This window comes from Patella vulgata, chromosome 4, assembly GCF_932274485.2.
Source record: "Patella vulgata chromosome 4, xgPatVulg1.2, whole genome shotgun sequence".
Lineage (NCBI taxonomy): Eukaryota > Metazoa > Mollusca > Gastropoda > Patellidae > Patella > Patella vulgata.
Window position 1 is genome coordinate 55279103 of NC_065882.2, and position 27906 is coordinate 55307008.

The window sequence follows — 27906 nt, forward strand, 5'->3', positions numbered from 1 at the left end:
CTTGTGTGTTAGTTTTGTAGAACAAACTGATACACTGGTTTTAGTTTTGGTGACCTGGCTTAACATTCCCTTTTCATTACTATTTGTCTTTCACCTGTCTGTCAAAGAGTCAAAACTGCAGTAATAATTCTAGGCAAAATAATTATACCACCCCAGTGCTAATTAAAGACATTCTGATTGGATCTTGAGCTGCTATTAGCTAGGGATGGAAATATTTTAAAGACATCTTTAAAGGGGTTATACATATTTCATTTGCACAAATGTAAAATATGTGGTTCACAAACACATAGAATATGATACTACATTTTTGCCCCCTGTCTTTCGAAGATAGTAGGAGACTATATGGGTTTGTCCATGTCACACTATTGGGGAGGGAGCCACGATGGCTCAGTGAGTAAGACACTAGCTCGCAAACCAGGAGGTGTGAGGTTCACTCTCTGTGTTAGCCTAGAAAATTCCTCTGGATTTTTCAGTGTAGATCCTTCTTGTCATAGCCTGACAAGGACAGCTGTCAAGTCATTCGGATGGGACAAAATACCAAGGTCCCAAGTCCACACTGGAGAGTTTGAATATGATAGGCCTATAAGAGTAGATCATACTGCATGCATATGCCTGTCTTGATTAAACCTCATTTTATTTTATTGGGGATACAATAACTCTGCTTCTAACAATGTAGAATGTACAGACTTGGTGTATATGTTCATTAGGTGAATTTCGGAGATAAGCAATCTGATTGGCCAAGACTTTGGGAAACACAATGTATGTTTGTTGGGTAAAGCAGCTATCCGACAATGTTTGGAACACAGCAACTCTGGTTCTAATAGAGGTAAAATGTTCAAACTTGGTGTAGATGCTTATGTAGATGCATAGGCTAAGCAGAGATCAGCAATTTTATTTATCGGTGCTTTGGAACATATCTTTAATTCTAATTAAGTGAGAATGATGTATAAGTTTCATTACATCATTCCCTTGAAAATAAAAATCATTTGAACAAATTTTATTCTGTAAACATTTAAATAATTAACATTGTAACAACTCTCACATGTATGGAAATTGAAAACAGTCAAAAACCATTTAAAAATGCCTGATTTAACAAGGACACCATGAATCTAACATACCGGTAATAAATACTGGTTTATAAATGAAATAAGATATTTCCAAGCATTAGATTAATCACAACATATGGAAATGATGACAATAAAATTATAAGATCTTTAAACTATTCGGTGTTGGAAAATATAAAATAAGTGAAATATTGAGGTGCATACCTCATTTGTATATTTTGTGTAAAAGAAAAGTCCCTTATTTCGGTACAAACAATTTCGTGCCATTCTTGAAATAAGATCATATGCCAAAAGTTTATGTTGACAATTAGATGGTCATATGCATCAGTTCATGTTGGCAAGATGGTCATTTTGAACTTTTCTTTTTTATGAGGAAACATCCTACTGGGCTAATGAAGACGGCCATATGCCATGCAGTGTGCTACAATGAGGTAAATGTTGCCTGGACAGTGGTACTCTTATTTCTCACACAGGACTTGGTTTTTTGTCCCATCTCAATGACTCGACATGGTTCCTTTCACCCACCCCCTTGTCTTGCACCACTGATTAGGAGAAACCATGCCAGAAAACCCAGATGAACTTTTTCTATTTTCTGGTTGGTGAGCAACGTCTTACTGAGCCACTGCAGCTCCCTTCATAATGAGAAGAATGGCTTAGGTTTCCTCATAGTTTACCCATCATATACTTATTACAGTAGTAATCAATAAGGTTTTTATCTAACATAATGATAACAAATGAATTAGTTAAATGATAAAACAGTCTGTCCACCCTTTCTGCCTGGTATAGGTTTGTATGATAGTTTACTGCGTTTTATATTAGACATACTGTTCTCTCCTGATACATGGTGTACTCTAGTCTCATCAACTGTAATATTAATAAACACAGTCTAGTCAAATAATAAAGAAATATTAAAGCTAGCAACATTTCCTGGGTAGTGTAGTTTAATGGTTGAGTGCGAGACATTAAGTAATATATTGATATTGCACGAGTGCATTTAGCACGAGGGTTATATCTATATATTACGCAATGTCTTGCATAATACTATTCAGCACGTGCATTTCAATGAAATACGTCACACTGCTCCAATATTTCAAGTAGTATAAATAACGTCCGCTTCGATATCACCTCGGTGGAAGCGGACGTAAAATACAACTAACACATAGCCCGTACGATTATGTGAAAAAATGGTATACGAACATCAAAGGATGACTTCACATCGTCTGTATTTTAATAATAATTAATACTTTTTATTCATGACGGAGTTACTGTATTGTGTGCATTAAAAATGTGCCAGTGATCAGGGGTTGTGTCTTTGCTTTGTGACTACACCTACCTGCATTAATTTCATAACTATTTTCATAATATATCCATTGAAAAGACTCAAACTTACCAGTGGGGATATTTGTCCTGGATCTGTGACTGTAATTCTGTTCTGAAAACATTCTTGACTGTAATAGAATAATTGAAAACTTTTTTATTAATCTAATACTTCTTGGAAATTCCTATTTTAATATTAACATTCTGGCAATAGATATTCATAGATAATAGATTAAATTTAATATTTTGCATAATATGGTGCCAATTTTTGTTTTGTATTTGAGCAGTGAAGACCATTTCACTCAATGTTTATCTTGATGCAAAATTTTGTTAGCACTATTGATATTTGTTGTTTATTTCTTGCAATGTCTGTGTAGTTTGTCTTTTCAGCATGTTTGTCTTATCGGATTGTTTTGCGTGTAGTGCACTTACTACTTGAGACAGCAATCATCATAAAACTATCAAGGGATAAACTACAAGCTAACAGTTCTCTTTCAGAACACTCAAGTCTTACCATTTGATCTTCTGTTGTTGGAGAAAAGCAGGCTAAGTCCATTGGCGGAGAGTAATCAGTTACATAACTTTTATTTGAAATATTTCTTTGGTGAATTGCAGAATACAGATCGTCTTTATCATTTGGTCCTTGCATGTCTCTGTTATACGGTAAATGTATATCTGTCCTGTTACTTGAAAACAAAGACATATTTCCATGGTTATTTGGTTTGTCCATAATTGTATCTTTTCTATTATTTAAAAATGGCACATCTGTTCTTTTTCGTTGGTTACTGTTTATTGTATCATTTTGTTTTCCATTTAATAATAAATTTTTGGTATCATTACTGGTCTCTGAAAAATATATTCCTATACATATAAATCCACAAATTTTTCTCCCAATTCAAAAGTAAACCAGCTTCTGCCAGGCAGGATACTCTCACATTTTGCAAGAGATGGATAAAGAACAGGCTAAAAACAAACACGATTTTTTGTACAATCAAGGCCAATAATACAGAAAGTTATGGTCTGAAATGCGCAAATATCAAAAGGGACCGAGATCTTTGGGATATAAAGATAGATTTAAAGTTGCATCAAAATCGGATAAAAATTGTGACCTCTAGAGGATCCACAACCTTCGTATTACATACTTTTACACAATTTTGTCGGGCAGTTTCATTTCAATTTTCCTGAAATTCAAATCCAACCTTCATTATGGTGGAATGGTGATATATTTAAACGTTTTTTAAAATCGGAAAAAAAATTGTTGTCTCTAGAGAATTCGCAAGCTAAAAATGTGATTTTTCGAACAATCAGGGGCCATAATCCAGGAACCAAGATCTTAGTGTGTAACGGTGATATATTCACATGGTTTTTTTTTAATTGGATAAAAATTGTGACCTACAGGGACCACAAGCTAAAAATTTATTTGTTGTACAATCAAGGGCCATAATTCAGGAAGTTATGATCCGATATGCACAAATTACGATATGCACAAATTACGAAAGGAACCAAGATCTTTGGGTTATAAACATGTATTTCAAGTTTCATCAAAATTGTGACCTCTAGATGGTCCACAACCTTGATATACCAGATGTTTACACTATTTGCGTATGAGGGGCAGCCATTTTGTCCGGCAGTTTGGGTTCAATTTTCACGATATTCAAACTCAACCAAAATTACGGTGATATATTCGAACGTTTGTTTAAATCAGATAATTGTGACCTCTAGGGACCACAAGCTAAAAACATGATTTTTCGTACAATCAGGGGCCATAATTCTGATATGCGGGAATATCGAAAGGAACCAAGATCTTTTGGTTTTAAAAATGCATTTCAAGTTTCATCAAAATCGGATCAAAATTGTGACCTGTAGAGTGTCCACAAACAAATTGTGGACGGACGGACGGACAGGGGCGACCGCATAATATGTCAACATGAAAATGTGGGTGTATAAAAACTTTAGTACACATGTATACTAACTCAAATATCTTACAATCCAATGTTACCACTATTTTAAATATTGTAAATTTTAAAATTACAATTCATTAAAAACACTGATGTTCATAAATTTATTATTACCTTGATTTTCAGTGACACGCCTGAGTGGTTGAGCTAGACCAACACTTACTCTCTGTACAGATGGATGAAGTAAATTATTTTGCAGTGTCTCATGTAAAACTGGCCGGCGTAGTAAATTACGAGTTGTTGATGTTAGGTCAGCACTAAATCTTGCAATCTTTCTTGAAGATGAAGCATTTGGGCTAAAGCAACAGGATTGTCGAGCACTATTTCTTTGGGATTTCAGTGATGGAGACACGCTATCATCAAATTGCCTATTGTCATTGTTTTCATAAACCTGTATTTTATCACGAATTGAGATGCCTGATATATCAATAGCATTTCTCTCTTGTAGTCTTTTTACAGTTTGATTTGATTCTATCGGTATACATGTTTTAGAGGGAAATGCCTTTTCTGGGCTTCTTTGACTTGTTTGTCTGTAGGTATTGATGGCTGAATGATAGTCTGATAAATTTGACCAGGCTTGAGATAAGTGTGGAAAATAAGGCTGTTTCCGTGAAGATATTTGTCTTTCCTGAAAACTGTGTGGTATCTTTGTGTAACTTGATGATTCCTCACTTTGATATTTATTAAAACCAATATCATGAGTATGAATGTTTTTATCCAGTTCTCTATCCAAATTTCTTAATTCTGGTTCTGAATAACTAGCATACGTTGTAGCATATTTGGATTGTGTATCATTTTTTAGGTAGTGGAATTTTTTTAATTTACAATTTTTCTCTGAAATTGGTATGTTACATTGAACAGTATACATATCACTTTTAGTGTTCAGCCATTCACTTGACTTTGAATTATTATCTGCTAGCTTATTATAAAATTCTCTTCCTTCTAGTTCAGCAACAACATATTGGTTTGGATTATCAGACATGTCCTGTGAGTCACTAACACTACTATTTTGAGATTCACTTGTTAAATCCACTAAAAAGTCTTCACTAAATGACCGTTTACTAATTAACTGACCACTGTAAACATTCTCACGATAATTTAGTTTAGGGGGCGAGTCACAATTATTTATCCGTTTTTGAGTGTTGTCAGTATTATGCATGGAGGTGAATCTACTTCCATTTTGTTCATCTCTGTTTTTTAATTGTGGTTCACTATACATATCAGGACTTTCTAGACCGTTGTGTATTATATGATATTCATCACTTTCTGAAAGTTGCTGTGATGAAGGAGTAGGTTGGAGTTGTAGACCATTATCATTGTTAAATACTTTATAAAAAGCCTAAAATAAGGTTTTAAAAATCAGTAATACATACATACATACATTCAAATCCTAAAAATACAGCCTTTATTATATATTACATGTAGAGCATCCCTTAACTTGAACGGAAAGTAAATGTACTGTAGCTCATGTTGTTTTACATAATCATCATATAATTTGCTTGATTTTTATATGCCCACATTGAAATGTGGTCATATATAGTCGTCTCCCCCGTCTGTCGGTCGGTCCGTCGCCCCCGTCTGTCTGTCGGTCAGTCCGGCACCACAATTGCTTGTGGATGCTCTAGAGGCTAAAGTTAATATCCGCATACACAGTGTTTAAGGTCATGAGATGAAGAAGCCTATTGATTTTTAGCAATTTCCGAAAATTACCGCCAGTGTTATGGCCCTTGATCACTTTCAAAAATCTTGTGGACGTTCTACAGGCCAAAGTTAACATCCGATTAACTTTAAATTCATACATAGTGTTTAAGGTCATCAGACAAAGAAGCCTATGATTTTCAGCGATTTCCGATAATTATGACCAGAGTTATGGCCCTTGATCACTTTGAAAAATATTGTGGAAGCTCTACAGGCTAAAGTTAACATCCAATTAACTTTAAATTTTACACAGTGTTTAAGGTCATCAGACAAAGAAGCCTATGATTTTCAGCGATTTTCCGATAACTACCGCCAGAGTTATGGCCCTTGATCACTTTGAAAAATCTTGTAGACGCTCTACAGGCTAAAGTTAACATCCAATTAACTTTAAATTTATACACTGTGTTTAAGGTCATCAGACAAAGAAGCCTATTGATTTTCAACAATTTCCAATAATTACTGCCAGAGTTATGACCCTTGATCACTTTGAAATAGCTTGTTGACTCTCTAGAGACTTAAAGTTAATATCCGATTGACTTTAATATAATTACTGCCAGAGGTATGGTCCTTGATCACTTTGAAATATCTTGTGGATGCTCTAGATGCTAAAGTTAATATTGACCCATACCCGCCAAGTACATAAAAAGTCTTAATTATTACAATATATTATTTTAGTACCTCAAGAACTTTATATGGAATTTCTGGAAACAAATGATGTAAATCTTCCAGTGACATGGTTATAATTTCTTTCAAACTGGCTTTTTTCAGTAATAGCTGGGAACTAAAGGAGTTTAAACAAGGTATACACAATAGCATCTTCTCTTCCTGTAAAGAAAATAGATGTTTTAAAAATATTAGATTTGAGAATTTTACTGATTTAACATCTATGTTTTCTGAAAGACTAACCAGGACATCCCAAGATCGATCCTGTGTGGTGGGTGAGAAAGTTCTGTAGAATTTTCAAGACTGGCTTCCCCATGTCTCAGTGGTACAGAACGGACAGTCTGGCCAGGAAGAGTGTTTAGTCTTTCGAATGGGAAGAAAGAGTGGCTGGAAACACCACTCCCTAGATAGATTTTTGATTCATTAGCCTTGTTGATCAAGAAAAGTAGGACTTTAAAACGAAGTCTGTCTAAATTTCACTTAAAAAGGTTAAGAATTAAAATAGGCCTGAATAATAAAGTAAATTTTGATCTTTTTTAAGATTCTTTTTAGATTAAATATCTCACCTTACTCATTGTTTGTGCTAACCATGGTCTTTCTAAATTTTCATGAAGAGTACTTTGACAAACCATATCACATATTTCTCTAACTATACAACATATATCTTCTTTCTGATGACACAGTAGTACCTTGTAATGTATACGTTATGATTAAGGTATGAAGTACAAAGGTGACACAAATTTACTGTCTTTCTGTCCATTTTATCTTGTAGAAATGATATAATCTATTGAAAGGATCATTTTGGTACTTCACTATCTACATGTTCTACTATATTGTCAATAAACATACTTTGAAAATATAAATCCTCTACCATAGATTTATAAACTCCCACATAATACTGTTTTGATGTATCATGTACAACTTGGACTGTCATTTCATATATTCAGAATACTGCACCTGAACCATAAATACTTTATTGCCCTCATCTAAATTTGATATGTACTGGTTAGATTCGCAAGATGAAGAATCCTATCAAACTTAAAAAATATCAGATAATTATGTGCCCCTTGCTTGTAGCCTATGGAATTTCAAATGTATCCAGATGTTTAAGGAGGCACAGTACAAAATTATGTTCGGCTTTCAATCAGGATTTATGGGTTTTTTTAATTTGTTTTACCTTGAATGCTACATCTTGCTGTCCTTTACGTGACATATTGGCTAATGCAGCTTCTAGCTTGAACAGGTTAGACAAAACTTGTGATGACAGGGGATAACTGGAAAGTAGAATATATGTAATAGTATGTAAAGAAACAAGTTTTTAATTTCGAAGCTCAAATATATCTATACAAATAATGGTATAATGTCTAGATTCTTGTGGTCCACTTTTTTAATTTAAAACTCACTTAGATTAATTTGCTAAAATTAGTACAGAATGTTTGTTGAAAGATATAATAAAATATGTAGGATTTTCCTAAAGACAGAGAAGAACATACCCTTTTGTATTATCAAACATAAAAAGTATGATCCAACATTTTTTGTATTTGAGAGCAAATGAAGCCAGTTGTCTTGTGACCAGTTCTATATTACTCTCCTCTGTTAAATGTAGTAAATCTTTAAGTAATATAGCTTGATTTTGATCTAAAACAATATCAGCAAATGATGTGCTCTTTAATTCTTGAATGACACTGTAATCTCGTTCTATCACTGATATATTATACCTGTATATAAAATAATATACAATGTCATTTACTATCATTTGTGACTAACATTAAAGTCTTAACAATTTTTTAATGTGACTATGAATACATTCTTTTCACTTACATGTGAGATATTAATTATAATACAGATATACGTGCTTTACAGAAAACTTGATTAACAAATGAGAATATACAATAATTTGTACAATTGTTTTAAAACAATATCATGAAAAGCTTCATGTAAGCTATATGTATATTTTTCATGTTATCATAAAAAGCTACATGTAAGCTATATGTATATTTTTCATATTATCAAGTGTCAAGATGTAACTTACTTTGATTCTAATATATGTAGAATATCTTCATGTTGTGTGAGACTTGTGGAACCAATAACAGTTATTGGTTGGAAGTGTTTGTAAACATCTCTAATATTATCTGGATCTTGTTTAGTTTTGGTCATATCATCTGAAATCAATGCTACAAGTGACAAAATTTGTAATTGTTGTTCTGAATGAAATACTTGGTAGAGAACCCCCAATGATATTTTATTTAATTAATATTATATCAAACCGATATTTAATTCTTTTGGCATCGTGTTAAAAAAAAAATTAGGAAGGAATGACTGTTATTTTGTCCTTAATATAAAAAAAAAACTTTTGGAAAAGTAATATTTTATTCAGAGCTGAAGACATGGCTGGTTGATACTGGATGTACCGGTAGTAAGCTTAAATATGTATCATATTACAAGCTTTTAAAGTGAAAATGTGAACAGAAAAATAACTCTGTGGCAAAAATTTTGAAATTCAGTAGGGTTCCTACATATTCCGAATGAACAATCTCACCAAGAGAACTTTATTTAAACTGCATCACTCATCACAAGATTTTATGAATTTGAAAGTAAATGAGGGAATAATTCTGAAATTTACCATCAAATTATTCTGAACTTAAATAGGGGTCCTTTTTACATCCCTATTAGTTATAGATATCCCACAAAGCTTTCCAAAAAAGCATTGAGAACTTTTTCCTGTATATAGTATTTACAGGCTTAAAATTCTTCCAAGAAATTAAATGAAATGAAACAGACTTTAGCGTCCTATTGTTCTGCTCCAACTGGGCTAATGAAGATAGGCATACACTGTACAGTGTGCCATGAGGAAAATTTTTGCCTGGACAGTGGCACTATGGCTTACTTTCAGATCGAATTCTAACTGCCAAGGCAAGGGATCTTTTACGTGCATGCCAATGTGTACATGGGACCTTGGTTTTTCATCCCATCCGAACGACTATACATTGTCCCTTGTCAGGCCCCCAGTCCTGCACCACTGATAAGTGGGAACCACGCCGGAAAGTCCTGATGAACTTTCTCAGCCAATGCAGGGATTGCACACGAGACCTCCCTCCAGGTTAGCGAGCCAACTTCTTACTCACTGAAGATTGTCCGGTATTGCGTTCCATAGGTATCTTTCTTAAGCCACAATGAGCAATCTCAATGAGTTTTCAATAATTCTTTGTGCATTGTGTTCAAAAGATTTCATGAATTTAAATGTAAATAGTCAAAAATAACTCCACAATTTGCAATTGAAAAATTCTAAATTTTGATAGGGTTTCTCTTAGGTCCAAATAAATAATACCAATTTTAAAGCATTCAACCAAGTACTTAGTCCACAACTTTGTCCTGTATCGGAATCACCAGCTTGAAAAGGCCATATCTGACGAGAAATATAAATTGGCAAAACTTTTTAGAAATTTACATTTTATACCCTAATAGTAATAGTAATTTAATTATAAATAATCCCACCAAGATTTGAAAAATTCTATACAGAACCTTGCATGTCCTGTATTGCTTTTAAAAGATTATAAGTATTGTAAATTGTGAATTTCAATCGTCCTACTTCCCTGCTCCAACCGGATTAATAAAGACATGTTACCAGGGAAATTTTGCTCAAACAGCAATTGAATTCCAACTGTCATGGTTTTTTTTAAGTGCATAATAGTTTTTCTCCCATCCGAACTTCTGGACGCTTTTCCTTGCCACTGGAATCCCCAAATCGACTAATGCTGTTAATTTGAAAAAAATCTAACAAGAACTGTAGTGTGTAGTACATTTACAAAAAAAAGATGGATGGACCAGCGATCATGTGCACAATAAAGGTGTGCATATAAAAATACTGACCTGTAGTGTTTACCAGATTTTAATGACAAAGAAAATATCCCTGTGAAAAATCAATATGCAAGCGAGGAAGTTATAACAAGTAGAACGTCTTTCTAGATAAAGCCCCCTAACCCTTACTCCTGTTGAGTGGTTAAAAGGTTTTGAAAGAAACAATAAGTCTATAAAAATAAATACAAAACTATGAATTTCGACATGCTTCTTTGTTAATACTAGTCCAACAATCCCAGCAAGTTTGAAATATTTGTTTCCATAACTCAGATCATATGAATATTTACAAGGCTTTGATGACAGGCAAAAAATGATTGCCAACTCTGCATTTCTTTACTGAAACTCTTCATAACAAGCCTAAAATCACTGCAGTATTTTGTCCAACATGAATCTTGAAGGACAATTATTCAACAAATTCCCCAGTGCATAATAGGGTTCCTGAGTCATGAAACTTCATACAGATGATAAAAATATGGGCATGTAAAAATGTAAATAAGATATAACTTACTAATTGGAGGAATATTATGGAAATTTTGAATAGTAAATCCTATAAAGTTGGTTTCTTGATTTTCACATATTGCTTTTAATATAGATTCATTTGAACTTTCATATTCAAATAAACATTCTACATCAGATAAATCTATATCTTGTAATTTCTTCTGGGAAGTTATCAAACAGTTATTAGTGCTGTTCCTAAAATAAAAACATCAACGCAAACATGAATTATATACACCTATACCTATAATGAAGTTTAAAATCAGTAAACAGAAACCTCACTAACATGTTGTCAGATCATATCTTGTAAAGTTGTGATCAGAAATATTAGCAATAATAATAATACCAAATGGTTTGCCAACAAAATATTCTAGAAATGTGCATTACATATGTGGTTCAACTCATACCATCCTAAATGAATTTTATTTATGTATTACATTTTCAAATGACAGCTCAAATCAACATATGAATTGTAAAATGTAAAATTTACATCTGTATGTTTTTGTAAAGAGGGAAGAAAAATAGAAATCCAGCTTACCGTAGACAGGTCCAATCATCATTGTCTGTAACTATATATGGTCTTATTGTACCATTAGCTGCTAAATTATCCTTCAATAATGTCATTAAACTTAATACTGGCCTTTTAACAATAACTAGTAGTACCTGAAAATATTGTTTTTATTATTAACGTGGTGGATTATCATTTGATTTTATCAGATAACTAAATTTTCACAGCTTAATCCTTCTTAAAATGTACACAAACTGATTATTTAACATCTAAATAAGAAAACAAAACCAAAATGGTAGATAATCTCAATTGGATTAAAAGATTTTAATCAATATCGATTGCAGAGGATGCGAAATGTTGTGAAATTTTCGATTCAACTTTCACAATATTTTAATATGCAAGGGATTCAGAATCAGATTGATTCAACATTCCTCAAATGATGATCAGTAACTTTAAAGATGTATATCTCTACCCTTACCTTATCATCTGTTTTAGTTTGTATTATACCATTAGCTTCACGACACACTGCCAATATCTTTGGATGGACTGTATTATTGTTTTGAAATCTGTATTGCTGATGAAACAATCTTTGTCTCAGGTCATTAAGACATGCTTGGAAATAAAAGGTAAGAAAAAAAAAAAACGATTTAAGTAAATAAATCCAATACAAAGCACTATGCACATAATATTTGAAATTTCAATTTATATTATTTTATAATTTATACATAAATAAATTTATGTGTCAAAAGTCAAGTAATATCTTAAATAATTACAGATTAAACTCAGAATTTAAGACTTCTAAATGTTTTCTTTAAAATGTCCATAAAATTAAAACCTCCATGTTTTACTTTAGTCAGTTTAAAATAATTTGTAATCTATTTCTCAGGTCACATTTGCTAATGAAACATTTGCACTGACTTCACAAAAAATATCAGTGCATGTTCAAGTAAGCCACTGTGTCATGTGACTTGAATTTTTACAATTGAATACATCATTGTTGTCTGCTGATTCAAGAGTTGTCATGTCAACAGACATTTTATATTCAAGTGTACAAGATTAAAAGATTTATAAGGAATTAGGAACAAAGTCGATGTGTCTGAAACATGTGATTTGATACAAGATAACTCTCCTTTTTTTTTACAAAACAATGTCCTTAAAGTTTAAAGTTTTCATTAGTAGCCCCCCAAAATCAATAGCCAGGGTAATATGACCTAAACAAAGATTTCTGATATTCGTCCAACAATAGCTATTTTCTTTCAATGCTCTCTTTGAAATATAGTTGCTGTTTAAGGGCAAATGAAATACAAAAATTGCTAAAATATTTTTACTTTACACTGGAAGAAGAATAAAATATAAAATATAATACCATTACAATACCATCAACAATAGGGTCTATTAAAAACTGACAAAAAATCATATTTTTGAGAAATGTTTGTTAATATAAATTAGCTCAAAATGATATGAAACAGGGTTTAAGACTATTTTTTTGGCATCAACTGGACTAATGAAGATGGGCATATGATATGCAGTGTGCTACGATTGAAGAACGTTTTGTTGCTATGGCCTACTTATATTTCAATTTTCAACTGTCAGCGGATCTTTAATGTTTTATTTCTTTTGTATCATCTGAAAAACTGGGCCATCTGTTCTGGGGGAAACCAGGCTGAAAAATCCCAAGAAACTTTTTTATCCAACACAGGGTTGAACTCGGGACCTCCTGCTTGGTGAGCCAGCACCTAATTAGTTCAAAGTCTATTCACCAGTAACTAACTTTAAGAACAGTAGCCCAAATTTACTGGTATGGTATAAAATGCAACTTCAAAGTACGATTTAAGAGTAAGGAACAAGTAAGGATGGTATTTAAAAATCAATGGATTTTAACTGCTCATTCTTCTAAGATGTTAATGTTTGATAGCTGATGAGAGAGAGAGAGAGAAATGGGGTTTAACGTCCACTCAACGCAAACTAGGTCATTTCGGGACTAACATGTGGGTTAATTTTATTTACATAATTCGCTTGCGCGTAGGGGTCTTTAGCAGTGGGAGGAAACCGGAGGACCCGGAGAAAACCCATGAGGTTGGACAGGCGACCCTACTCCTTGTCACGTACAACCGGGGATTTGAAACCACGCCAGTTGACTCACTGACAGACTTTATGATACAGCGCGCGCACGCTAACCATTCAGCCATCCAACCCCCCCCTTGATAGCTGATGATGCATAAATATATATATAACATGGAAGTTATTAATAAACAAACAATTAATTACACTTACATCCCAATATGATATTATTTTTATCTTGTATGAAACTAAGATGAGATATAGCTGATTCTAAACAAGCATGAAGAACATTATCACTTGCAATTTTAATGCAGTGAACAACTAACAGAGCTTTGTAGCTCTCATCTTCTGCAAAATACATTGATCAAAAATATAATTGTAAAAAATCAAGCAATGCAAGTATATATATATAATTATATATCTTCAATAAAATAAAAAGAAAAAACTCAGCTGGTGTCAGTAACCTCAAGCATGTGGCCAACACATTTTTTATTTGTCTCCAAGAATGACATGTAAACCTCCATGTAGTGACATGAGTAAGGAACTGATCAGTAAAAACTTATTGACGGCTTTGTCATTCTGCGTGGATAATGCAAATACGGTTACACCAAATACATACACATAAAGTGCATTCCATGAAACCTTTTGTCTCGTGTTCACTCACCGACTCTTGGTGCCTCATAGTGAAAAGGTTTATTCTTTGATATCTTGCTTGCTGAACATTCAAAATCATTGCTTTGTTCCATATTGAAAGTGTTAAATATAACTGCTTGTTCAACTTCTTTCTACATGCATATCAAAGCATTTATATTTCATTATATATACTTTAGGCTCAAGTGCAATTCGTCATCATATATATTGGAATTGAATAGACTAATAGACCTACTAATGTAACCGACAATGCAGGAGAACTGCACAACAGGATATAAACAAAACAAATCACACAAGAAAAAAATATACCAGTAATTTGATACAGAAAAATAATAACAAAAACATTGCTTTTTTGAGGGAAGCCTATGTGATAGCCACAATGCATACATTCAAACTGATTGGAAGATAGCACCTCTGGATTAACTATGGGGAACAGTGGGGCCCAGGCCCAAGAGTCCACCACAACAGGGGCCTCCTCTTTAGCAGCAATATTTTGGTGACAACTTGTTGTGGTACAGGGAGGTGGAATCAAGGTAACTTTACCCCATATATATTCGAGTTTTGAACACAGAATTGGTCAAAAATGTCATTGGTAATCTCTGAACATACTTGTAGCCAGATCATCCCAGCCTAATCTAGTGATGAGTGAAAAAGACCGACACATGTCTCGTGGTGCCCAGAAGTAACAGAGTGGCGCTCTGAAATGGAAGGCTTCTCTTGAAAAAGGAAAACGCCACCTAGCAATTGTAGGTAAAACATCAAAAATCTCATCGTTCTTTACGCAGGCCAAACATGATATCGCTGAAAAGCATGATTCTGAATCACATGGAGGAAGCAAAGAACCTGCAGGTGAGGAAGTATCGCCATTGGTCGAAGAAATTGACAGCCAGTATGCCATTGGTGAAGCAGTCCAGGCATCTTCTCTTGTACACAGGGTCCAGAAGATAATGGCACCATCCCTACCTACATACAATAAAAATCATGAAAATACCAGTGACCATTCTACAAATGACAACCACCATTTCATAGATGATGTAAAAGAAATGAGATGTTGGCCAGAGCTAATTTCGGGCTCAATGATTGATACATTCATAGTAAGTGACTTCGATTCAACTCTGGACATCAGCCATGTAGATCAATTTAAAGTGATTCTCCGATACATGGAGGGCAATTCTCCCATCGAGCGATTCATGACTTTTCTACTGAACACTGGCCACACATGGCAAGTGCAAGCTGACGGATTACTCCACCTGTTAGATAATCGTAGGATAATGCTAGCAATATGTCAAGCAAATATAATGGCATACAAGCCATCATCAAGTGGATGAATCCTCTCGCATTTATTGTGCCATGTGCCACACATTCCTTGAGTTTAGTTAGGCAGTCAGCCTTGCACCCATCAAATTCAGCTGCAGTGCTCAAACCAAAAAATCTGCGACTAAGCGATATCTAGGACTTGATACAAACTCATCCAATATATATGGATACCAGGACAAAAGGACAACTGTTTTTTTAAGCTTGTTTCTTGGTCATTACCATCACAAAAAGAGCTTGAATACAGCTTTGGTACTACTATACCATTTCCTCATTGACTATGTTCATTGAACATTGTTCAATCACTTTGGGAGGATTTTGATTCATTCTTGGAGGAGTCAATTGATTTTCAGGGTCTGATGTCTTTATGAACAGTCATAAGCGGCTACAGTCACTCGATTATGAACATTGCCTGGAGGCTGAGCTTGACTCAAAACAGGCTTTTCGTGTCGATGGTTTCTTGGTGGTGTTGGATAGTCTGTATTTAGAGTTACAGAGACGAGCGGCTGCTTACAATGAAATGGCTGGATTATTTGGTTTCATCTGCAAAATCGATACCATGGATCCGAGCGAAATTTCCATCTCATGTGACAGACTTGCACAGACATATGTTGATGATATTACTCCTGACATTAGCGACGAGATGATACAGTTTGATACAGTTTCGTCATATCTTGATGAACACTGATATGGATCAGCAGAAATCCAATTATGCATTCTACAAACTATTATTGAAAATGGGCATTCAAGATACATTATCAAACGTTGAAGTCATCTTAAAAATACATCTATCCATTCATTATATACTGGGAGAGAGAGAGAGAAATGGGGTTTAACGTGCACTCGATACAAACTAGGTCATTTCGGGACTAACATATGGTTTAATTTTATTTCAATAAATCGCTTAAAAATACATCTATCCATTCATTATATACTGGGAGAGAGAGAGAGAAATGGGGTTTAACGTACACTCGATACAAACTAGGTCATTTCGGGACTAACATATGTTTTAATTTTATTTCAATAAATCGCTTGCGCATAGGGGTCATTAGCAGTGGGAGGAAACCGGAGGACCCGGAGAAAACCCACAAGGTTGGACAGGCGACCCTACTCCTTGTCACGTACAACCAGGGATTCGAAGATTCGAAACCATTATCTTTACGATGGGTCAGGATAGGCTCATGTATTTGGTGTGGCTCTCCTCACCATATTTACTGCGCACCATACATGTCGAAGACACCATTGAAAATTTTGCCAGAGACAAGAAAAAAAGAGTATTTTTCAACTGATCATTGAAGTTTTATAGGGAACTATCGACGCTATAATATCAATGCTGAAAGACGGAGTGCTAGAGCGAATTTTGGCTTAGATTGACATACGTAATAGTTATAATACTTTGCTGTATAATTTTTCCATGCATACATATCATGATCATATGAAAAAATATGATTTCTCGATTGAATCTCGTATTATCGTAGCGTTACGGCCTTCACGGATATGACTCTCATATCAAGTTCTCCCTGTTATTTATCACTGACTGACTTCAAAATTAGGTCTGATGTAGTTACATTCATATGTGTGGAATAATATTGCCTAAGTTCTGTTCACCTGCGTTAGGTTGAGGGTCCCCCACTAGCTTACGGCCCCAGGGCCCCCATCATGGTTAATCCAGTGCTGTTGGAAGATAAAATGAATCAACATAAATCTAAAAAGTGATCAACTCCTATACCTCTGGAAGAAAATTCAATATAGTCTCCTTCTTTTTGGTCACTGGTCCTGTTATAATCAACAAATACAAAAGATAGAATAACTTGTCACTTGTCGAGAAAGCTTACACAGGATTCTACAAATTGATTATAGGTAATTTTATTTCTATTTTCTAAATGTATGTGTCTTAAGAGCATCAACAGGATTGTACCAACTTGTACAGAGTGCTCATGGGCAAAAACTTAAGAAGTAATTATTAGCAATCTCTTTTCTTTCTCACTAAGTTAAACAAGATCTCCATTTTATACAACAGAGAGTGAGAGTGATATCTGACCATCCACAATTCAAACATGAGTTATATCCCCTGAATGGCCTGTTTTCAAAACCTTCGAAACATTTAACAGGATTTAAGTAACAACGAAGAACCCCATTGATACGGGTAGACTGCTTAATTATCTTGTCAACATTTTAAAGCAAGGAGTCCAACAGCAATGAATGCTTAAATCCTTACTTTCAGAACTTGTGTCAAGAAGCTGTTTTTCCTTTTGTTTGAGTAAAAATCTTGTTGAATCCGATGTTGTTGTCTTCAATTCAAAGGATCTTGGCAAATCGCGTCGAAGTTTCAAAAGACTGATATAAGGTTTTGCAAATGTTTCCATCTCTTTGTAAATTTCCTCAAAAGGACCTGAAAATGGTAAAGAAACACACATTTTTTTAAAAAAAGAAATATAATCACTATTCCCAAGAGCCTATATAGCCATTTCTTCTACATACCGGGAATCCTCGTATTTAAGCCCTGCCGTTATTAAGCCAATGGGCTAAATAACGAGTTTAAATTTCGAATTTAAGCCCATGGGCTTAAATCTAAAATTTATTTTAGAGTGGTCTCAGTTTTAAATTTTAAAACCACATGTGAACTACAGGCTACAAGATATTCTCCAGTCACACTTCGGTCTTGTACTGCCAGGAGAGGACCAACTCAGTGACGACCCGTTTGAGGATTCCAGTTCAGACGAGGTCATTGATGGGTAACGGATGCTCAGCATACAAGTAAGGGCTAGCCGTGAGATCTGATTTGTTCAAAGAACTTTGAAATTTAAAGTTTATGGACAGTTTCTTTTTGTATTTCAGAACATTTATGTGACGGTGTATCACAGTTGTGTTTTAAAAGCCATTTTTGTTGATGAATTTGATTCTTCAATTTAAAATTATAAAAAGAACCCAAATGTTTGTCGCTTTTTCCTCTTTTCGAATTTAAGCCCTGCGCTTAATTTCAGAAGAAATGTTTCATCACTGACATGGTCAAATTTGAAATTAAGCCAAGGGCTTAAATACGAGAATTCCCAGTACTTACCAGAGATATCATAGTGCATTCATGGTAGTACTGATAGTAATACAAATAAGCAACATAATTCATTCAGTGTGTTATATATGTAACTCTTTTAAAGTGGCATTGGATAAGATTAGATAAAGAGCTGACAGTTCTCGCTATAACTATAATAGTTAACAAGTGGTTGCCATACAAATACGCCCACATTTTGCAAGAAATGGACAGAGAACAAGTTAAAAAAAAAAGATTTTTCAGGGGCCATAATCTAGAAAGTTATGATGCGCGAATATCGAAAGAAACCCCCCCAGATCTTTGGGATATTAACACAAATTTTAAGTTTCATCAAAATCAGATAGATATTGTGACCTCTAGCGTGCCCACAACCTTGGTATTACATACTTTTACACTATTTGCGTACAAAAAGTGTCCACAACCTTGGTATTACATACTTTACACTATTTGTGTAGCAGTGATATATTAAAACGGTTTTGAAAATCGGATAAAAATTGTGACCTTTTTAAAATACAGATTAATCTACATTTCATTTCATTTTTTTTTATACTTTCGATGGCCTACACTACATGAAGATCTGACCAGTTGTTTTGGCAGGTCGCGTCAGAGGTCATACAAGCAGCTTTGACCCTATGACATCAGGCATTTGATTAACCAATCAGCATTGATGTTTCTAGTGGAATATCCACAATTCCGTACACCTCATGCCAAAAGCTTGCCGTAACAGACCGTTTCATTGGCTAAATCCTCACATCATCCAGAACAACAAGTCAATGATAACAACTCTTTCAGATCCTAGTGTAGTAAAGAGAAGTAAAACGAAATTTTGAACTATAAAAAAAGAAACGAAACATGATCAGATTGCGGTTCAATACATGCCAATTTAATATCAAAAGGAACCAAAATCTTTTGGATATAAACCTATATTTCAAGTTTCATCAAAATCGGATAAAGATTGTGACCTGTAGAGACTCTCCAGAAACAAATTGTGAACAGACAGGGGTGACAACAATATATGTCCATATGAAAATGCGAGCGTATAAAAATGCAATTTTCGTACAATCATGGGCCATAATCAAGGAAGTTACGGTCCGATATGCACGAATGTCGAAATGAAACAATATCTTTGGGTTGTAAACATACATTTCAAGTTTCATCAAAATGGGATAAAAATTGTGACCTCTGGAGTGTCCACAAGCTAAAAACGTGATTTTTCGTACAATCAGGGGCCAGAATCCATGAAGTTATGGTCCGATACATGCCAATATCCACTAACACAAACTAGGTCATTTCGGGGCTAACATTGTTCAATTTTTATTTTAATAATTCAATTGCGCGTAGGGTTTCTTTAGCAGTGGGAGGAAACCAGAGGACCCAGAGAAAACCCACGAGGTTGGACAGGCAACCCTACTCCTTGTCATGTACACGTACAACCGAGGAATCAAAACCAGCCAGCAATAGGTAGATTTAGCTCTTGCATAATGCCTTTTTAAGAAATTAGCTAACACTTCTGAAAGGCTAAATATTTAATTTCAATGGAAATTTCCAGCAAAACTATTTGAGCTTTCTCATTACAATTTTACTTTAATCAACAGATAAATCTAGGACTATATACTCCCTTAACTGGGCAAAACAATGGATTGAACCTATTAAACCTACACTGTCTCATATTGGTGCATACTGTGATTTTGACCAAGTCGCTGTGTGCCCAATCTTCACCGCTGCCCACCCCCTGTGACTACACTGACTTTACTATAGGCGGTGTGAATACTGCATGATCCACTCACATTAATATCTTATCATACATGTACTTTGAATTGAAACAACAGTAATTTGAGATGACATCACAGAAAGATGTAGTGGAATATTAAAGACTGACCTGATAATTGTACAGATACCAATCTATTTTGTTTAACGGTAGTCATTTTATTACAGGTAGGTTGTTTTGGTTGTTCTAATGTTGGTCTACAGGATACCTGCTTCATTTTTTCTTCTTTAACAGACTTACTAAATACTACAATACAATATAAAACATAATCATTTGGTATCAGTTAATTGCCAGTTACTGAGATACAATCCAAATAATACAACACAGATTCTTGTTTCTTAAAATTCAATGCATGTAAAATCCCAAAATTGTCACCACAAACTCCTGTCAGAAATAAACTGTATAAATAATTTTACAACCTAATTCTAAAATTTTATATAATCAATATAGAACCATTAATAAGGGAGTACCTACCATTAACTTGATTTGCTGGTTCAGTAACACCTGAGGACAGCATTGCTAGAAACATATCTAATGAATCATTTGTTTCCATGGTAATGCTTTCTATATCAATGGAAATTATATAAACTGCTCATTAGAATCTTGGATTCAAATTCAGTGCTCATATGTATAGTCTATACAGACACAAGATACCAAATAGAATAAGATATCAAATGCAATATGTCAAATTGTTAATGGAAGATCTCATCTAATTAGCAGTGGTATTTATGACATTATGGATATTTAATAACTTATTTTAGTCCATGCACATTCAATTAACATGGTCTCTATGAAGATGAACATATAATTAATGATCTTTAAATTAGTTAGTAGGTACTGTATGCTTATTGTTCTGGAGTAAGTGACATTTTATGTGATAAAATGAATCATCAGGGACAGCATAGAATCAACCTCCTGTTATACACTTTAAGTAGTATCTTTATCTAGATTTAGTATTAGTATAATGCCACCTACCATAGAAAATAATTTATAAACCATATGAATATCAACCTATCAATTTTAAAAATATTCATGACAGTTTGGCAGAAACACAAAGTATAACAGTTGTTGCCAGCCAGCAAATATATGCCCATCAACAGCTTTGTTAAGACCGCCACTGTAATTCTGACTAGAAATAATTTCAAAAAACTTTGATTTTTAGATTGTTTACAAGGTTTCAGTTTCAAGGGCAGAAACTCTGGATTTCTATGGTGTTCCCCCTTAAGATCAGCCAAAGAATTTCAGACAGTTTAAAAAGTAAAGTCTCAAAAACTCTGAACTGCAGAGCTTAAAATTGATCCATGGCTCTGAAATTCGATAGGATTCCTAGTTCATTTTTAAAGCTAGGCCAAGTTTGATAAACAATGTAAAAAAATCTCTATCATGTACCGGTAGATTGTTTACATCTCTGAATTACAATAAAGCTCCTCCTTATGTTTTGCCAAACATTCCAAGATAGTTTGAACAAAATTCTGACCTGTAGAGAGTTTACAAAAACAGTCATTTTAGGAGAAACCTATGGTAATTATATTTTCTGTGGTTATGTGTGCAATGCAATGTAGGTTTCTTTCACACGCACGCCAGTCGCGTAAGCACGATCTCTGAGAGGTTAAAGTCAGACTTGAAAACTCCTGGAGGTTCTCCTCTGCATATGCCAGGATACAAACTCATGACAGTCTTGTTGTGAATCTAGTTCCGTTACCATTCAGGCTACTACAGCCCACTGTGATGAACAACCAAGGGACAAGGATGACGGTAAAACACTGTAGTTGCATAAAAAATGATTTCTGTTAAAATTTAGACAGTACCTGGAATAAACGATGGGTTAAACATTTCTGGCAGGACTGGTAGTGTGTTACTATTTTTTACAGGAAGTGTTCCAGAAATGGACTTTGAAACTGTGTTGCCTATTGACTTTGTGTTACCATTTTCATTTATAGCCAATGGTTTGATATTATTTTCTAATGTATTAATAGTAAATGATGTTGGTATGGTATACAATGTACATGTAGATACAGATGGTGAGTTGTTTGTTGGTACTTCAATGGGAGATAAAAGCTGTGATGTGGAGGTTATTGGATCTCCCAGCTGTACAATTGTATTGATGGGTTCTAATGCTGGTGTGGATATCAATGGTGTTCTTGCAACCTTTAATGATGCAGAGTGTGTGTTGATTAAAGATGAAGTTGTTGATGCTGATGATGATGATGACGTGTGTCTGACTAATGATGACAGTTTTTGACTGGATGAATTAGGAATTAAAGGTGGAATCGTAACAGGTGCTATGCTATTTCTAACTGTAGTCAATACTTTCTCTACTGTACAAGTATTTTTCAATGATGAGTATTGTACTTGAGGTGATGTTCCAGAATATAAGGGTTGTATCTGTGTGACCAATGGCTGTAAAATTGTAGAACAAACATTTGATTCTGCTACTGGGTGATGCACACCAACTGATGTTACTTTTGTATTAAGTGCTTCTTTCGAAGTTGAATCAAAGTTCTCAGAATACTGTCCTTGACAGAAAATAGGTGAAGTCAATAACTGCATTGTGTTCAAGTAGTCTTCATCTGTAGTGTCTTGTCTTACATTGTTTTTTTCTGAAATTATAAAGGATATATTTTAAGCTTAGAAAACACTAACAAACTTATTTAGCTTTAGATGGGTTTATGAACCATTTATAGTTTTTTTTTATCTGGCTAAGAAATAGCCAAATGCAACAAGATATAGATTCAGTGTAATTTTATCAGATAAAAAAAGCAAAAGTCACTTGATCCTTTCTAAAATACCTTTATAATCTTCCATGGACTTCACTGGAATCATGCTTGTTTTTCTTGGATTTAATGTCAGCTTGTCCCCATCAAATGTACTGGTGCAACATACATTTTTGGGAAAAGGATCCCATGACAATTTTAATTCAGCTGCTCCTAAGTTTGTTTCTTTGGTTATTTGTATGCTCGTCTTCATTTCCATCATCGCATTATAGACATTCAACTTGCCATTTGATACATCTGGAACTAGATAAGAAATATAACAAAGCTATTATAAAAACTTAGTAAATCTTTGTTTGGGGTACAAATATCTTATAAACATGAAGTGTGTAGGTAATATCTTGCTTGTGTAAGCCATTGATTAGCTATATCAAAATCGTTATGTTAATAAAAGTTGTTGATGTAGATGGATGTTATCTGATTGAAAGCTCTAGCAAAGTTACTAGGATGACCAAGAAAGACTTTTGTAATACAAACTTAAAAATTAACTAATTGTACAGTATAACACTACTGTAACATCAATGATTACCCTGAAGTCGAATACATGCATCTTCATCATGGTATTTCTCTTGCTGCCAAAATTTCTTTAATAAGAACTTTTCCTCTGTATCTCTCAAAAGTAACCTGAGGAAAAACAAATATTGATACATTACTGAACTAGAAGAGTAACAGCTTATCTTTTATGGCTATTCAGGCAAGTTGGGTAAGTGGGTAAGACACTGGCTCGCTAGCCTAGGGGTCGGGTTTTTGGCTGTTCCATCCTTGCACTGGCCGACAAAGTTCATCCAGATTTTCCGACGTGGCCCCCCCTTGTCAGTGATACAGGACGGAGGACCTGACAAGGACAGCTGTCTAGTCATTCAGATGGGACAAAAAAACAAGGTCCCATGTACACAGTGGCGTGCACGTAAAAGATCCCTTGACAGTTGGAATTCGATATAAGAGTAGGTAGTAGTGCCGTTTCCGAGCAAAATTTCCCTCATAGCACACTGTATGGCGTATGCCCGTCTTCATTAGCCCAGTTTGGAGCAGAACAGTAGGACGTTAGCCCATTTCATTTCATTTCACTTCTGTTCAGGCAAGCAGTAGGTATAAGTTCACATAACAGTACCTACTTTATAGTTTTAAGTGATGGCATTGCAAAAGAGTGAATATGGTCAAAATTACACAGTTGTGTTTTTGTGTAACTTTGTATATCCATGCTTTCTGTGACAAATAATGGTGATTCTATCAGGGCATCCTCTAAACAGATAGACTGAACTTTACCTGAAATATTAATAATTAATATAAACTGAGATATATATATTATCAGTTCAGATGATTAGCATTAATCTAGTATACATTTGGAGATTAAGTTCACCACTAATTCATTTTTCTATTGGGGTCAAACATAAGATGTTCATCTTAAACATTAGGCGGCATGTTCCTAACGGTAACAAAATCTGTCTTTTTCCAAACTTTTCTTGATATATTGTGATTAAATGAAGAAAAGGGACAAATAAAAATATTTCAAATTAATCAATTGTATAATGACTACTGAAAATCAACAACTTTACATTACAGTGAAATGTAGACATTGTTTCATGCAAGCAAAAAACAAACACCTTCTTCATTAATTTCCCTAAATTCTTTTTCTTGGATAATTTCTTTGGAACCCCCAAAACCATTTTCTATACATTCTGTAGCTGTTACCAATTTTTCTTTCATTTCTTCTGCAAAAGCAAATATATATTCAATTTAAATGGGTGGATTAAAACTCATTTTCTACATAATGTAAAGTCCTAGCCACACCTTTCCGGTATTTGGCCCCAGGGGAGCCACTGTGAGTAAACCGGAGCCAACCATGGGGATCCGTAGTGGAAACTGTAGTGAAACAGGTGTGAACCGTGTTGAACCATAATCAGTGGTTTTAAAATATTTACATCTAGTGGGACAAACCATGACAAAGAAGCAATCCATCATGGCATCTTATCATCACCGGGGATCACCTTAACATTTCTGGAGCCAGTGTCTGTCACGGCAGCCCTCCTGTAACTCACAGCAATACATATCACTATACGGTCACCAAGGACTGTTTACGACAGGGACAATTTACCATAGTAAGTGTACAATGTGACGCTTTGTCTTGACAGGGACAAGTTTGTTCATGTTTTTTCACGGTTTGCTGTCCAGGAGATATGATATAGGACCAAGTCAGTACTACAGTCTTAGGAGTCACATCATATAGTTATCAACTACCACAGCTAATAAACTGGCAACTTCAACTGCAAACAACATGGTGATGCACCAAGTTATTCAGTCTAAAGAAGAAAGGAGAGAGGACCAAATGACAGATAACTCTGTGGGTTTGGCCTTGGTTTGAAAGGCGACTTGCTCTACTGCAGTACACAAGTCTGGTGGGGGAATTGTGTGTATGTGTGATCCTTCGAGAATGCTTTAGGTATGGATTCAAAGATGCTTCAAGAACTTCTCCTGAGGTTGGAGTACAGACTCACAAAGCAAGATATATTCTATTGCAAGTCTCTACAAGCTGGGTTGAAGTAGGCCATAACACTGAAGTACCTAGCCTTGAATGATAACTACCACTCACTCATGCCCCCGTCAGATCAGGGTGGAGTTCTTACTGCGCTGCTGCGACAGTACAGCGACCAGAGAATGCACAATTAGGTCACCAGCAAACATTAACAAAAGGCGAGAAAATGTCAAAAAAAATTACAAACTTGAAAAAAAGTCACGTTCTCGCAGCTTTCCAGGTCAAATCACAGAATCTTGGCGTCTGTTTTGAACCTACTCAAGACAAAAAGCAATGACTCGGCGATCATTTGTGACCATGGAGACCACAGCAGGATATCTGGCGTTTCCACTACGCTTTTACAAGGCTTATAACGATCTTGACGCGTTCTGAGCCCATTTTCCGCCGTCTTAGCAGCGCAGTAAGGTTGCCGCCGCTGTCTGATGGGGGTATCATGTATGGTTTATAGGTAGCAGCTCACAACATCATCTCACTTGGCTAATTATCTGCACTTTGATTGTGTTAATGTTCACTAGGAATAAAGCTATTGTATTTCAATCAGATTTCAGTACAGTAATTAAATATGCCTGGATAGCATTTTCAAATTTAGGCAAGTGACCCTGTGATAATGATACGCCCACATTTTGCAAAAGATAGATAGAGAGCAAGCTAAAAAAAAAAAGCCGCAATTTTTCGTACAATCAGGGACAATAATCCAGGAAGTTATGGTCTGAAATGTGCGAATATCAAAATGGACGGAGATATTTGGGATATAAAGATATTCGAACTCAAACGTCAGTTCGGTGTAACGGTGATACATTTAAATGTTTTATTAAAAATCAGATGGAAATTGTGACCTCTAGAGTGTCCACAAGCTAAAAACGTGATTTTTTGTACAATCAGAGGCAATAATCCATGCCAATATCGAAAGAAACCAAGATCTTTTGGAGATAAACCTTTATTTCAAGTTTCGTCAAAATCCAATAAGAATTGTGACCTGTAAACTCTAGACAGTGTAGAGTGTCCACAAACAAACTGTGGACAGACCAACAGACGGACAGGGGCCACGATACGTCCACATGAAAATGTGGGCGTATAAAAACATATATAGTTAGTGATGTTAGCAATGTGTATAATGTATACCACATATTTGGAGATTAGACTTTATTGGACTCCGTGAATCTGATTGACTGTTCTCTAATAAAACCTGTATACTGGAATTCATATAATTGTCTTCTTTACAACTTATCCGAGAAATAAGTTCTTCTAAATCATTCTAAAAAGAAAATGTTTAAAGATTTAAAGCTTTCATAGGCTTAAACATTATGTTTGTTCTAAAGACAATATTCTGATTTCAATGTTGGCTAATCCTACATACTTACATGAGTGTTTCTACTACTCATCAAAAACAGGAACATCTGAGAAGAGAATGCCCAATTTTGACAAATTTTACCAAATATGCTAACAATTCCTCCATGTGATGTGTTGGCAAGAACTTCTAAAAGAACTAATACAAGTCACACAATATAAGACTCCCATTAAATGTGGGCATAGCAAATTAAATGACCAGTGTAAAAGTGTATGTAGCCAAATTTAATTTATACTCATCTATTATTACCTCTCCATCTTCTAGTTTTAGTTTATTAAATGTTTCCTTATGTTCACAGATATCTGCTTTGATGGACAGATTTTCAGCATAGTTATTTAGCTTGAGCTCATACCTAAAAATACACAAATGCTTCAGTTTTTTATAACTGATTGATATAGAACTGGCAGAACACTGTTTTGATAGAAAGTTGGTTAGATTACAATACTTCAATATAGAATGTAAAAAATGAAAAAATAATAACAGAACTGTATTGTAGGCTAATTTAATTTATATTAGATGGCAGCTTAATTGAGATCTTCTAGTGGAAGAAAATCCCCATGGTTTATCTGCAGTATTTCTCTTAGGAACTGTTTTGAATGATAAATGGCCACCATTCCACTGCAGTTTTCTCATAAAAATTTTAATGTAAAAATTATATGACAGATAAAGAGAAATTAATACCAACTCAAATATCATTTGTTCTATATACTGCTGGCCTTGGCTATTACATAGTGGATCTTTAATACTCTTTGGTTGAAGTCTACCAGCAAGCTGATGTAAATGGGGTAATTTAACTTTATAATTACTTTCGATACATAACACCTCTTCAAGAATATCTTTATCTGGAAAA

The 27906-nt window shown here is 34.5% G+C and overlaps 2 protein-coding genes across 7 annotated transcripts; both read right to left on the reverse strand.

The window, feature by feature from the left end:
* Positions 1–9: 9 nt before the first annotated feature.
* LOC126819677 (protein shortage in chiasmata 1 ortholog) lies at positions 10–20948 on the reverse strand. 6 transcript variants are annotated; one of them, XM_050547845.2, is made up of 16 exons: positions 20879–20948; positions 20516–20650; positions 17806–17979; positions 13836–13970; positions 12040–12173; positions 11592–11716; positions 11067–11251; positions 8733–8862; positions 8194–8418; positions 7878–7974; positions 7267–7389; positions 6716–6862; positions 4454–5678; positions 2896–3227; positions 2455–2512; positions 10–1928 (listed from the first exon to the last, which is right to left on the reverse strand). In XM_050547845.2, the coding sequence occupies exons 1-16, from the start codon at positions 20931–20933 to the stop codon at positions 1804–1806; spliced, it is 3405 nt and encodes a 1134-aa protein (XP_050403802.2). In that variant the 5' UTR covers positions 20934–20948; the 3' UTR covers positions 10–1803. The 6 variants fall into 6 exon arrangements, with proteins under 6 accessions (XP_050403802.2, XP_050403809.2, XP_050403806.2 ...); XM_050547852.2 differs by having other exon boundaries at positions 7267–7974; XM_050547849.2 differs by lacking the exons at positions 13836–13970; positions 17806–17979; positions 20516–20650; positions 20879–20948 and adding an exon at positions 12397–12554.
* Positions 20949–21682: 734 nt separating this feature from the next.
* On the reverse strand, positions 21683–27410 carry LOC126817629 (uncharacterized). Its single transcript, XM_050544719.2, has 7 exons — positions 27306–27410; positions 26831–26963; positions 24780–24887; positions 24291–24441; positions 23705–23799; positions 23194–23421; positions 21683–23004 (listed from the first exon to the last, which is right to left on the reverse strand). The coding sequence occupies exons 2-7, from the start codon at positions 26910–26912 to the stop codon at positions 22202–22204; spliced, it is 1467 nt and encodes a 488-aa protein (XP_050400676.2). The 5' UTR covers positions 26913–26963; positions 27306–27410; the 3' UTR covers positions 21683–22201.
* Between the last annotated feature and the right edge of the window lie 496 nt (positions 27411–27906).